At 54.3% G+C, this 13,742-nt stretch overlaps 2 protein-coding genes across 2 annotated transcripts; both read right to left on the bottom strand.

Annotated features, from left to right (window-relative positions):
* Nucleotides 1-1,306: 1,306 nt before the first annotated feature.
* Nucleotides 1,307-7,220, bottom strand: GCAT (glycine C-acetyltransferase). The gene is made up of 9 exons (XM_080363900.1): nucleotides 7,001-7,220; nucleotides 6,799-6,929; nucleotides 6,108-6,209; nucleotides 5,432-5,578; nucleotides 4,969-5,123; nucleotides 3,119-3,201; nucleotides 2,588-2,759; nucleotides 2,069-2,190; nucleotides 1,307-1,665 (listed from the first exon to the last, which is right to left on the bottom strand). Exons 1-9 carry the CDS (start codon nucleotides 7,200-7,202, stop codon nucleotides 1,514-1,516), a joined length of 1,266 nt encoding a protein of 421 aa, XP_080220026.1. The 5' UTR covers nucleotides 7,203-7,220; the 3' UTR covers nucleotides 1,307-1,513.
* Nucleotides 7,221-9,532: 2,312 nt separating this feature from the next.
* H1-0 (H1.0 linker histone) lies at nucleotides 9,533-10,513 on the bottom strand. The gene has a single exon (XM_080363277.1). The coding sequence runs from the start codon at nucleotides 10,304-10,306 to the stop codon at nucleotides 9,722-9,724; it is 585 nt and encodes a 194-aa protein (XP_080219403.1). The 5' UTR covers nucleotides 10,307-10,513; the 3' UTR covers nucleotides 9,533-9,721.
* Between the last annotated feature and the right edge of the window lie 3,229 nt (nucleotides 10,514-13,742).

Below are 13,742 nucleotides of genomic sequence, written 5' to 3'. Positions count from 1 at the left end.
GTGTTACCACCCCATAGCTCACTCCCTGACTGCCTAATGGCAGGTAGTGTTTTCAGAGCAGATCTTTACTGACGTGATCCAGCTCTGGCACCCAAGCACATCACAGCTGGTGCTCAGTTTGGCACATAGGCAGACAGCAAGACAAACATGATTTCTCATCTGGAACAAAACCAGTGCAAACAAAGCAATCCTGAGAGATGCCCAGGATGCACTTGTTCCTATTTGAGTGCTAAATTGCTGCGTCAGCACAGCTTGGAAAAACAAATCCAGATATCCCAGCCTGCTGCGCATTCTCTGCTGTGCAAAAGTTGCAGCCAATGGAGGAAAATTACAGGTTTCTGCCAACTGCTCTGCCTGCAGCCTCAGCACCAGGAACACGCAGACCCTCTTGTCAAGCTGCTGGCATCTGCCACCTTGGCTTGCCCACTGCTCCATCTCTGGGGCAAGATGTAGCTCCCAGGCCACAGCGATGGGCAAAGCCTTAGAGCTAGCCCTGGGGATCAAGCAAGCCTCACACCCAACACCCAAGAGTGAGAAGTGGAAAAAGGAGCACCAGAGCTTCACCTGGCCCATGACCTTTTTCCAAAACCAGCTGCTGGTGGCATAGGGTTGCCAAGGGCTTGGGGAACCCCCCCATCCACCTCAGTGGGGAATTATAGGGCAGATCTGCTGGGGTGATGCTGCTGGACCCACAGGAGAGCACAGAGGAAGCGGGTGACCTCAGGCATACCAGCAATGCTGCATTTCACAGAATCACAGCATGGTTGGTGTTGAAAGGGACCTCTGGAGATCATCTAGTCCAACCCACCTGCTAAAGCAGGTTCACCCAGATCAGATCACACAGGAATGTGTCCAGGTGGGTTTTGAATGTCTCCAGAGAAGGAGACTCCACAGCCTCTCTGGGCAGCCTGTTCCAGGGCTCTGGCACCCTCAAACTAAAGAAGTTTTTCTTCATATTCAGATAGAACATCCTATGCATCAGTCTGTGCCCACTGCTCCTCATCCTGTTGCTGGGCACCACTGAAAAGAGTCTGGTCCCATCCTCTTGACACTGACCCTGGAGATATTTATAAGCATTGATAAGATCCCCTCTCAGCCTTCTACAGGCTCTCTCAGTTTCTCCTTATAAAAAAGATGCTCCAGACAGATGCTCCAATTTCCATTGGCAGGAGGCAGCAGGAGCTGCAGCACTTCAGTGCCCAGATTGAGGCCTCAGGGAAGACACAGCAAAGTGTTTGGCCACAGTGAGGGAGGATGCGAATGGGCTGCAGCCCCTGGATGAGAAAACAAGAGCCAGACAAATATCTGCTGCACTGCAGAACACTTTTAATGACACAAGAGCTGGTTGCCAGTGCCGCTGCCAGTACACTGGAACAGTCACAGCCTCCCGCAGGCTGTGATGCCCTGAGAACTGTTCCTGCTTTCAGCAGCATGCCTTTCAAGCCTTTCCCCCCGGCACAGGCCCTTGTCTTGGTCATGGGCAAGGAGGGCGACAGAGGTGAGTGCTGGCCTCTCAAGGCAGTGCTCCATGTTTCCGTCCCACCTCGATGAAGGCTTCCACGCAGCGGTCGATGTCCTCATTGCTGTGCACAGCCGAGATCTGGACGCGGATGCGGGCCTTTCCCTTGGGGACCACAGGGTAGCTGAAGCCAATGACATAAATACCTGGAAGAGAAATGCAGGGAGCTCGCTGGAAGGGAGGATGACGTGGTACTGGGTGACAGAAGAGCTTTTGGATCCCCCTTCCCTTCTCAATAAACATTTCCAGGCTTCAAGGTTTTCAAGTGGCATCTGCTCCCAAGCATGGAAATGAGGGTTAAGGCCAGTGATAGGGATGGAGTCCAGCATTGCAGGACAACAGGGCTAATGTAACCTTTCCCCCCCAGAAAGAGAAAGGAGGCGAAGCCAGCAACATCTGGGGCAGGAGGATATCTGCAGCTGGAGGGTACAGGAATATCAGATTTCATGCAGGAACATCCTCTGGAGGAGGGCAGGGTGGTGACATCACCACTGGCTGACCCTTCCCTCAGGCCATGTGTTTGCATTCAGAGCACCCTCCCTGGTTCACCTCTGTCCAGCATGTCCTCAGCCATCACTGTGGCCAGCTGAGCGTCCCCCAGCATGACAGGGCAGATGGGGTGGTCTTTCCCTGAGATGGTGAAGCCGGCTGCTGTCATCTTGCTTCTGAACCTGGTGAGTAGAAGGAGAGAATTAATAAAACCTCTTCACCCCTGTGCTTGGGTGCCTTGCTCTCCCCTGGGAGCCTGTGCATCTCCTGTGCAGGGAAGGGATCTCTCTTTTTGCAGTGACCTTTTGCCATTTCCCAAGCAATGCTAGGGTAACTGCAGCTGCTTGAGGGGCAGATGCTGCATCCCACTGCACAGACCATCCAGCTGTGACACATCTGCCCACATATCTGTCTGACCCATGCAGGCACATCTTGTGGTTTTCCCTGAGCAAACCCCTGGCCATGACCTGCAAATCACCTTCATGGCTGTCACCATGGGGGTGAATAAACAAACACACATGGACAACTCACTCCTAACAAACCTCTGCCCCTATTCCCACCCCAATCTGGACCCCTCACCGTTGGGTCTTGGCAGCCATGGACTGTGCAATGGCATTGCTGTCCATGAGGAGGTCCAGGGCCTTGGACGCACAGCCCACCACGGCGGGGGGCAGGCTGTTGGAGAAGAGGTACGGCCGGGAGCGCTGGCGGAGGAATTCGATGAGGGGTTTGGGGCCAGTTGTGTACCCACCTGCAGATGGAGGACACAGAAATGGACAAGGCACCGCCAGGCCACTTGATAAACCCAGCCTGTCACCTACAGCAGGAATTTCAGTACAAACCAGGCCTAAAAATCACAGCTGATGTCTTTTAACAAGAGTTTCCACCTTGACCCCAAAGGGAAATGCTTAGGGAAGATGACAGCAGAAGGAGTATATGGCAGGACCTCCCTTGGCCCTCCATCAGGGTCCCAAACTGAGCCTCATGCCACTAGCAGAAAAGGACAACAGGCATTTTTTGCTCTGTCATTAGACAGAGGAAGGAAACATCAAAGCAATGCTGTGGAGTTCTTTAGAGTATGGAGGTCCTTCAATAGGGAAATGCCTTCACCTGCAGCTCCTCCAAGAGCTTTTCCCAGGGTGGAGTTGATGATGGTGACTTTGTCCATCACTCCCAGGAGCTCATCAGTACCCCTGTTAGGAAAAGGAATGTCACATTAATGGCCGTGTCAGCACGCACCAGGGCAGCTGCTCTACACCCAGTGCCTCAAGGGAAACAAAGTGCCACCAGCCAGGTCTGTTGTGTCCCCCTTTCTGGTAAAGAAAGAACCACCTCCCCGTGCCAGTTCAACCCAACTGTTGGCCTTGCCTTCTGCTACAGAAAGGCTAAGCTGGGATCTCCTGAGGAAAGATCATGGGTTCTTCATCTCTTCCAGACGGGAGAGCGCTTAGAGCATGAGCTATCACTGTGGGTCTTGCACATGCCTCTGACATGCCACACCATTAGCATACACCAGGGAAAAATGGTTGCCTGGCTGGAGTAGCTGGTGTACCTTGAGGTGGGCTGTGCACATCACTGACATGCTGCCCTAAATGCACACAGGCTTATAGCACCTGTCTCAAGGTTTACACTAGTGGAACCAACCAGCCGTGGTAAATGTGCTCTGCAGCTTCATGTCCTCCAGCCCAAAAAGGCAAGAGGGGGCACGGCCACCCAGCAGTTTGCTCTGTTGGAACACAATGTTGTAGACAACGGCACCAGCTTCATACTGAAACACGCACACCTCATGAAGCGTGCAGTAACTGTTCTCTCTTCCTCAAGCTGTTGTGCACTTACACAGCTCAGTGCAGTCAAACAGTTGTTTTTGCAACTGGTGGGACCAGCGAGCCCACTGGGAACAGAGCGACAAGGTCTACCTCAACCCACAGGATGGCTACCATGCCCCAAGGAAGGAAGATTACAAGTCAAACAGACCATCCTATGAATTCTGTTTTAAGAAGACTTAAATTTGAGAAAGCTCAGTACAGCTACAGGGTCTGGAATGCATTAAAGCCCAGCATGACCACCTCTCCTGTTAGTGATGAAGTGCCACCAGGAGTGGCATCTCCTCACTTAAAAGATGTCACTTGCGCCATCATTTTGATCCAGGATGAAACATTTGCCATGGTGAGAAAACAAGGCAAGTTTTCTTGCTTAGTTCCCACTTCTCACTCATTTCACAGCTTGATGTGGACTTGCCAGCTTCCCACATGGGATCTGCCTAGGGAGGAGAGAGCTGAGAGGGAGCTCTTCATAGAGCAACTTTTGGCTTTTTCAGACATTGCTTTCTCCTCTTGTCATCTCCTGCAATACCCTTCCATCTGAGAAGGGACCCATTGCTCATTCCGACAGGTGTTATCTGACACAGGTGTCTACCTTCCAATAGAGAGCAGGAAGGACAACACAGTGGAGCGCCTGGTGCCCACGTGCCTGAACAACACAAGCATGTGAAGCATCTGCTCTCAGCAAACAACTGCAGCAAGCGCACTGCTTGTCACCTGGAGGATCTCCAGGGATGGAGGAAAAAGCTGTCCTGAAGCAATTAATCAAACTGCAAGCTAACTCCGCAAGACCCTCAAGACCCAGGCATTTGAAAGTGATACCATAGAGGAGAAGGATTTGGAAATTAGGAAGTCCAACTGCTTGCCAGGAGAGGTAGATGAGATGGTCACACCATCCCTTACACACAGAGAAGCAGCTGTCATGTTGGGAGCAGTCATTGCAAAAGTATCGCACTTTAATCCCCTCAGATACCTGAAAGGGATATATCACCAGGTGGGGAGGGCTGAGGCAAAAGTGGGGTGCAAAGCCTTCAAGAAATGGTGGCTCCAGAAGTCCCCACACAAAAGCACATCAGTCATCACCACCTTTGGCCTTGCTGCGGTTACAGGGGGAGAAACAGGGGAGAAACAGCCCCTTACCGGCCATTAGGTCCCAGGAAGCCAGTGGCATGGCATTCATCAATGAAGACCAGAGCATCATACTTCTGGGCCAGCTCACAGATCTCCCTCAGGGGTGCAATGTCACCATCCATGGAGAAGGCACCGTCGGTGGCCACCAACCGCATACGATGTTTCTGTGGGAGGGAAAGTGGCATCCCCAGGGGTGAAGATGTTACTCTGTGGAGAAGAGCTGGCGAAAGAGACTGGGACATAGTCCAACTCCTGTACGGAGTGGATATATCCAATTGAGGTGGGGGGGGTTGCATTGCAAGAAGCTGCTTCCCCATCAGCTGCTTGCCCATCCAGGTCTACCCGTGCCGATTGGCACAAGCGATGCTGATTACACGGGAAAAGGCAGAGCCCACCCTTCGGGGCTGGTCACTGTGCTGGTAGCAGAGCCAAGCAAGCAGCCTTGCATTGGGGTGGAGGCAGATCTCCATACCTGTGCATCCTGCAGCTTGGCCTCCAGGTCCTCCATGTCCATGTGCTTATAGCGGTACTTGTTAGTCTTGCATAGGCGGATCCCATCAATGATGGAGGCATGGTTCAGCTCATCTGACAGCACTGCATCCTCTGGGGTCAGTAGGGCCTGTCCACACCAAACAGAAAGGATCATCCTCTGCTCTGGGGCACCGCCTCAGCAAAATCTTCCAGCCTCCCTTAATGAGGGGAACAAGGCTGCGCTCAATTGCAGCTGCCACACCTCTCCTAGGACTGCTAAACTTTTCACTTTCCTTCCCAGCCACCTAATCCCCCAATTTCCTTAGGCCAGGCTCTTGCCGTGTGGTTTCTGAGCTCAAAACCTCCATCTCCTTCCCTAGCAAGCCAGGGGGATCACCCCTTTCCCCTACCTACAATTCCAGGGGGAGGACAGACTTCCTAGGAAATGGAAGCCCTCTCTAAAAGCTGGAGCTGACTCAGGAAGGGGGAGGTCAGGGCTGATTTAACAGCTTCGCGTAGCTCCCTTAGTTCAAGGGCACCAAGCCAGGGTTCTCCACCACCATTCACTGCCATCTTCCCTGTGGCACAGAGCTCACATCAGAGCCACTGGAAGACACAGCAGGCACATTGCTGTCACCTCCCTCCTCCATGCACAAAACAGAGAAAGCCCTACGAACCTCAAAGATACCAGTGTTGGCATCAAAGCAGCAGGCATAGAGAATGGCATCTTCTCGCTGGTGGAAACGTGCGATCTTCTCCTCCAGGTCTTTGTGTATGCTCTGAAGAGAAGAGAGAAGCAAGGGTCACCGATGAGGCAGTACAAGTTCTTGCTTGCCTGCTGCTGTTAGACGCTGACTGCAAGGTGAGGAAACAGGCAAGTTTATCCAGAAAAGAGGTGTGTGTGCATGTGAGAAGCTTGTTGCATTCAGAAAGTGTTGACCTTACAATGTGGTTATGGGTTTGGACACCAAAATCCAGCAGGGAGACTCCAAGCTCCCCACCCACGGACAGCAGCTTTGAGTTGTCTCTGCACTTAACCTGCCAGCGCTCTGAAAGGGCTCCAGCGGGGATAAATCAGGGTGGGTTTGACAGAGACATTTCAAGTCAGATTCGCTGTAATTTTGACCCTTAAGGGGGAGAAAAAGACATTTATTTTCTTGATTAGGAGGGGCATTTTGTTTCTTTGCTTTCTGAGGGGTTGCAATGGTTTAATTTGGCATCTTTCCAGATGTTTCGCCAGGAGGGACCCAGCTGGCTTTCATCCTGCCTGGCCATATGTACCTTAGCACTGTGTACACGTGTGAGTCTGAGCAGAACCCCTGAGAAAGGCTACCCTGGAACAGGGGATACTGCCCCGGTGCCTGGTACCTGGGTACCGCAGATGAAGCGGACGGAGCTGAGCCCAGCACCGAACTTCTCCAGGGCCTCCACGGCAGCACGGATCACCTCGGGGTGGCTGGAGAGCCCCAGGTAGTTATTGGCACAGAAGTTGAGGATCCCTGCGGGAAAAGAGGTGGATACTCGGGCGTCGCACCGGGGAAAGAGACCGAGCCCACCGCCTCATACATACCGGTCCCGCCGCTCGTCAAGCGGACGTGCGGGCCTTGGCGGGAGGCGATGATGCGCTCACTCTTCCAAGTACCGGCGCCTCGGATGTTCTCCAGCTCATTCTCCAGCCGCCGGCGGAGTTCAGCCACTGCCGCTCCCGAAGCGGCCCGGGAGCTCCCGGCCCCGCCGCCCCGCAGCAGCCGCACCGCCGCACCGCGCCACATACCCTCACAGCACACCACCCGGCCCCGCCGCGCCCCGCCGGCCTGGGGGCGGGGTCGCGGCGACCAATGGCCATTGGCCGCCGCGACCCCGCCCCCAGGCCGGCGGGGCGCGGCGGGGCTAGAGGGGGCGGGGCGCTGCTATGGCTCCGCCCACCCGCCGGGCTCACGCAGCGCCAAGTGTCTCAGGCAGCTTCTCCGGCAGGTGTTCAGGGTTTTGCGGGGGAAGGGAGGGGAGAGTCTCTATCCCAAGGGGTTTGGGCACGCCAAAAAACAGGTGATTTGGGATCCTTGAAGTCTGAGGGATTCGGAGGAAACCCATACCAAGACATGGACATGGGGGTTGTTCAGCCTGGAGATCAGAAGGGTCCAGGGAGACCTTATTGCAGCCTTTCAGTATTTAAAAGGGGACAGACGTTTTAGCAGGGCCTGTTGCAATAAGGACAAGGCATCATGGTTTTAAACTAAATGAGGGGAGGTTCAAGCTGGACATGAGGAAGAAATTGTTTCCAGTGAGGGTGGTGAAACACTGTCCCAGGTTGCCCAGAGAGGTGGTAGATGCCCCATCTTTGGAAACATTCAAGGCCAGACTGGATGGGGATCTGAGCAACCTGATCTAGTTGAAGATGTCCCTGCTCATTGCAGGGGGTTGGACTAGATGGGCTTTGAAGGTCCCTTCCAACCCAAATTATTCTGTGATTGTATCTGTGAGGGCCTGAAGGATTTATGAGCAATGGATTATCATGGACCTTAAGGATCAACAAGCCCAGGAGCATTAGGTGCCTAAGAGATTTGCGATCCTCAGCACAGGTAACCTGGACCCTCACATCTAGGTGGTTTATGGGTGCCCACCACAGGGGGTAATGAAAGAAGCATCTATAGAATTTGGGTGCATCCAGCTGAAGTGACCAAGAATCCTTTGGTGTGAGAGGTTTAGGACTTTATCAGCTGAAGGAGATTAGGTACCTGAGCCCAAATAATCTGACCAGCTTTGGCTGAAGGAATTCAGGACCCACAAGCCCATTGGTTTTAGACACAAACAACAGTCCAACAACATTGGTCTGTTGGACCAGACATCTCCATCTTCCAGTAGAAATGACTGGGGAATTCTGTGGCCAGAGTGATTTAGATCCCTGCTGTCCAGGATGAATAAGCACCAGGCTCTTGAAAGGGGTTTAGGGTCTTCAGCCTGGGTGGTCTGGGAGCCTTTGGCCCAAGGGCTCAGGAACGAGAATCCAAAGGGATTAGGTGCCTCCAGACCAAGGATTTCAGTACCCTGACCGAATTATTTAGGATTCTTGATGCCTAAAAGGCTCAGGCACTGTCTGCCCAATTGATTTAGGATCATCAGGCTAACAGATCTGGGAGATACCATCCAGGAGAGAGAAGACCCCAGGCCTACGAGGTTTAGGCACAGCAAGCCTTAACACTCACAGCCCCTGGGATTTTGGAGCTCCTGGCCCGGGTGGTTTGGGATCCTGACATCCAAGGAGTTTAGATGTGTCCAGCTAAGGGGGATTAGATACCTGCTGCCCAAGGCTCAGACCCTGCTGAGCAACAGAGCCAGCCCACAGGCTCCCTGCCAGCCCCAGCCCTCTGCACCGCCCAGCCCTGCCCGGAGCGGTGCTCGCAGAGGCCAGGCAGGCCCTGGAGCTGTGCCAGCCCGTGATGGGCACAAAGCCAGAGCCCTGGGGTGACAGCAGGGCTGTCCCCAGCAGTCCTGCCTCCCCTCCCCTGCCCTGCCCGCCCGCCCCAGCCTGCCTGCAGAGCAGCCCGCTGCCACGCTTGGGTCCCTTCCTCCCCAGGGAGAAACGCTGCTCATCCCCCCCAGGGATCAACCCCTTCCCATTTGCTGAACACCTCCAGCTCCTTGACAGCAAAGGTAGTCAAAGCCTGGCTCTGCTCCACCTCCTCTATCCCATCCCTACGCCAGGAGTGCCTGCCACCACCCAGGCGGGCAGCCCCATTGCCCAGCCGGCTGGGTGGTTATCTCAAGCACCAGACAGACCTCATACCCAGCAGCCCAGCACCCCTCGCCTCAGCCCTGTGGTGGAGAGCGAGGAGGAGGGAGCCCCTTGTCCTCCCAGGAAGACTGTGGTTCTCGCAGCCGTATGTTCCCGCTTCCCCTCCAACACAGGCAGAGTCTTTGTCTGGTGCCAGGGAACACACACACCCCCCAGGAGCTGGGGCAGGGTCAGGAACTGAAATCTTGTACAGCCTTGACAAACACACAGAGACACCATCACTCCCAACACACAACAACCAGCCCAGCGTTCATAAAAACAACACACACAAGAAATTTCTGAGACAAAGAAATAAAAAACCCAGACGAGTAACTCTTAAAAACTGGAACTCTCCAAACCAAAGACGTTCCTTTTTTCTTTCATTAAGTGCCTTGTTTTAACTATTTTCAGACAGGAATAGATCAATTCTTTATAAAATGTAATAGAAAGGGATAAAAGTAAAGGCAAAAGCTATTTACAGAAACCAATGGGGAGAGTACCGAAACGCCTCTAGACTTGTCACTTCTTCTTGGGTGATTTCCGGATGCTGGACTTGGCTCTGGGTTTCGATCGCTTTGCCTTCTTGGGCTTGGATGCCTTCAGCGACTTGGCCTTAACAGTCTTTGGCTTCTTGGCTTTCTTCGGACTGGTCCTCGACTTCTTCCTGGCTTTCTTGGTGGTAGATCTGCGCTTCTTTGCCGGTGACTTGGCTTTCTTGGGCCTGGCTGCCCTCCGGGGTGATGTGGATCTCCTGGCCGCCTTCTTCTTCTTCCTGGCCGGGGACTTCTTAGCCTTGATGGCCTTGGCCAGACGGAAAGAGCCGGAAGCGCCGACCCCTTTGGTCTGCTTGAGGATGCCAGCAGCGAGCAGGCGTCGGATGGCGAGCCTGATCTGGACATCGGCATGCTGGCCCACCTTGTAGTGGCTCTTCACGTACTTCTGGATGGACTGGCGGGAGGAGCCGCCGCGGCTCTTGTCGGCCCGGATAGCTGCCGCGATCATGTCTGAATAGGTGGGGTGAGCTGCCGGCCGCCGCGCCACCCTGGCCCGCTTGGGTTTGGCGGCCGGAGCCGGAGCTGGGGCTGGTATTGGGCTCTCTGTCATGGTCAGCACTTCTTCGCCCTACGATGCCCCGTTATCCTCACACGGCGGGAAGCCTGTCCCGGGACCACCCCGTCTGGGCGGGGAGAGGCTGGGGAAAGGAGCGGTGGGTGCAACCGCTGCGGTCCCGGTGCTGCGGTCCCGGTGCTGCGGTCCCGCTGCTCCGCTGCCGCCGCCGCCGCCTCTGCGGCCGCGCCCGCCGCACACACCGTTTAAAGGCGCGGCGCGGACCGCGGGGAGGACTGCCCCGCGCGCGCCACCCGCCCGCCCGCCGCCGGTGTCCCCGTGTGTCCCCCGCCACGCCCCGGCCCGACCCGCCGGGCTGGGACAGGGAGGGACGTCAGGGGACGAGGAGGGACACTGCGGGGGACAACAGCCGGACACTGGAGGGACAGTGGGGGGACACGGGGTGGGGATGAGGAGGGGCACTCAGGGACAAAGCGGGACACAGGGGGACACTGGGTGGGGACGAGGAGGGACACTGAGGGGCAAGGTCGAGCACTTGGGGGCACACTGCATGGGAATACTAGGGAACAAGGAAGAGCATTTAAGGACACTAGGTAGGGACGAGGAAGAACACTGGGGTGACAACAGCAGGACAAGGAATAGCATTTGGGGAGACATTGTGTGCGGACAAGAAAGGACACTGAGAGACAAGGAGGTACACTGGGGGCACACTGGGTGAGGACAAGGAGGGACACTGCGTGGGGGACAATGAGGGGCACAAGGAAGGACACTGAGGGACAAGGTCAAGCACTTGGGAAATGGACTTGGCTTTGGGTTTCCAGGGGACAAGGAAGAGCATTTGGGGGGACACTGGGTAGGGACAAAGAACACTGGGGTGACAACATCAAGAGAAGGAGGAGCACTTGGGGGGACACTGCATGGGGACACGAAGGGACACTGAGGGACAAGGAGGGACACTTGAGGGGACACCGGGTGTGGGACAAGGAGGGACACTAAGGGACAAGGAAGAGAATTTGGGGGGACACTGGGTAGGGACAAAGAAGGACACTGGGGGGACAACAGCAAGACAAGGAGGAGCACTTGGGGAGACACTGGGTGGGTAGAGGCACTGGTGGACGTAGTGGAGACAAAGGGGGCACCTGGGTCAGGACAAGGATGAATCCTGGAAGGGGTACATGGGAGGACACTGGGGAGTGCTTGGGAACAACGGGAAGACAGGGAGGGACATGTCCAGGACACTCAGAGAAACATCAAGACACATGGACAGACACTTAGCAGAGACATTAGGGGCCAGGGAAGGATATTTTTGGGTGACACAAGGGCCAACATAGGGAGAAACATCAGAGGACAAGAAAGGACACTGAGGAGGGCTTTGAGGGAAAAGGGGGAACACTGGAGGAGACACTGGGAGGGGAAACAACAGAGGAAAGTGGGAGCACTGGGATCAAAATAGGCTCAGCAGCAGCACCCCACAGCTGAATGCGTCTGCCCCCTGCCATTTGCTCCCCACCAGGGGCTTTGGGGACATTGAGTTCAGTCCTTGCATGTGTGTGGCAGGGGGTCACAAGTAACAGCCTGTCCCCTTTTTGGGGACACATAAAACTCTTTGTGAGGTGATGGAGCAGGGACATCTAACAGTGACAACCAGCCCTCCTTTGCCAGCTGAATGAGTGGTTGGCTGTTCCTAGGAGATTAAGTGTAGTCACTATCACCATCTTGCCCGTAGGATTTAAATTATGTTTTCCCGCTTATTTCTTAAAAACACGCGGGCTCAGCCACCTGGTGCCCGCCAACACGCCGTGTGGTGCTCGGAGGTGAACCCCGACACCTCCAAACCCGCTGGTGCTTCAGCAGCATGTTAAAATACACAGATGGCACCTTCCTGTAACCTCCATGCGCCTGAGGTGTGCAGGGACATGAAAACCACCAGTCAGGGACACACAGAAGTGTATATAAAAATAGATGTAGAGATATAAACAAAAATAAATATAGAAATAATAGAAGAAATAGGAAAATAATAGAAATAATAGAAATAGAAATAGAAATAGAAATAGAAATAGAAATAGAAATAGAAATAGAAATAGAAATACAAATACAAATACAAATACAAATACAAATACAAATACAAATACAAATAGAAGCATTTGATGTCTCCTCCCCAACAGACATACACGCTACACGAGGGTGCAGCAGTCTTCTGCCCTGGGGGGAGGCATTCGGCCCCTCGTGCTTTCCCAGTGGCAGTAGAAGTGCATCCCACCGTGGGCATCCCTTTGTGCCTCCCTCCCCAGTGCCACTCTTTCACATGTCCCGCTTCATTTGGGGAACAGGAAAGTATCACAGCACCTGCAAACCACTTGAGTTCATTAAGAGCTAAGAGATCCTAACTACAGAGAGGAATAACCACCTTCACACCTCCCCAGAGGTTGTTTTTTTGCTTAAGACATAATGAATGCATCACTTTCCATCCCATACAGAGCCCGCAGGTGGCGACCGCTGGTGGCCTCTGTACAACGCTTTGGCAGGCCGAAGGACCACTCATTTTTCCTAGCCAGGAATAAACCGCTGTCTCTGGCTGCCTGCACATAGACAAGCCGGGCAAGGCAGATAAGGCACCATCTGCTTTTATTTGTGTCCAAGTTTGTAACTGTCAGAAGCGGCTCGCCAGTACACCGGCTATGAGGGTGGATGTGGAGCGGGGTGTAAGCAGCATCCCCAAGCCGCCAGGGCTGGCACAGCGCCACGGGCTGAGCACAGAGCCTCCAGCCTTAAAAACCTTTATCAGAGCAGCACAATGGCCAGGGTGGCAGGGAGGGAGAGAGGGAGCAGGAGCTTTACCTGACTTTAGTCAGCTGAAAATTAGGAGTCTAATATCAGCTCCTGCAGCCAACTAGGGCTGCTCAGCCTCCTCTGGCAGGTGCTGCTGCTAACAGGCAAACACCCTCTCCCAGATACATAGGGGTTCCAGCATTTTCATCCAGACTAACTTCTTAATTTTTAGCCAGTCAAAATGGGAGGAAGATCCTGTGGCCCCAAGTGACTTGGTGGAGGGGAGGTGTACAGGTGAACACAGCTTATCAGGATGCTGCTGGCCTAGGACATGGGGGGGATCCCAGTCAAGGTAATGCCTTGATATTGGAAAGCACCCAGTGAACCCTGCACTGTTATATCATTGCACCCTTAGTATGCACTGGCCAGGATCAAGATGGGTTTTCCAGTCCCTGTCAGGATTTTGGAGCTGGAGGCAGGATGCAGATGCTGCATAGCAATGCAAGCCCCGCTGCCTGTGGGCAGTGGGGTCCAGCACTGCCAGCACCCCACTGCACACAGTATGGGTGGGCTCATCCAGAAGGAAGAATTATTTCCGTGGGCCACCCAGTCCCCTGTGCCGGGCTTGGGCTTTTTTCTGTGTTTTTGGCCACAGGAACCTTCCACCATAACCAGGGTGGGGAAGGTTAGCCCATACACCTCC

The sequence above is a fragment of the Nesoenas mayeri genome, assembly GCF_963082525.1.
Source record: "Nesoenas mayeri genome assembly, chromosome: 1".
Lineage (NCBI taxonomy): Eukaryota > Metazoa > Chordata > Aves > Columbiformes > Columbidae > Nesoenas > Nesoenas mayeri.
The sequence above is the reverse complement of the archived record's forward strand: the minus strand, read 5'-3'. Positions and strand labels throughout refer to the sequence as shown.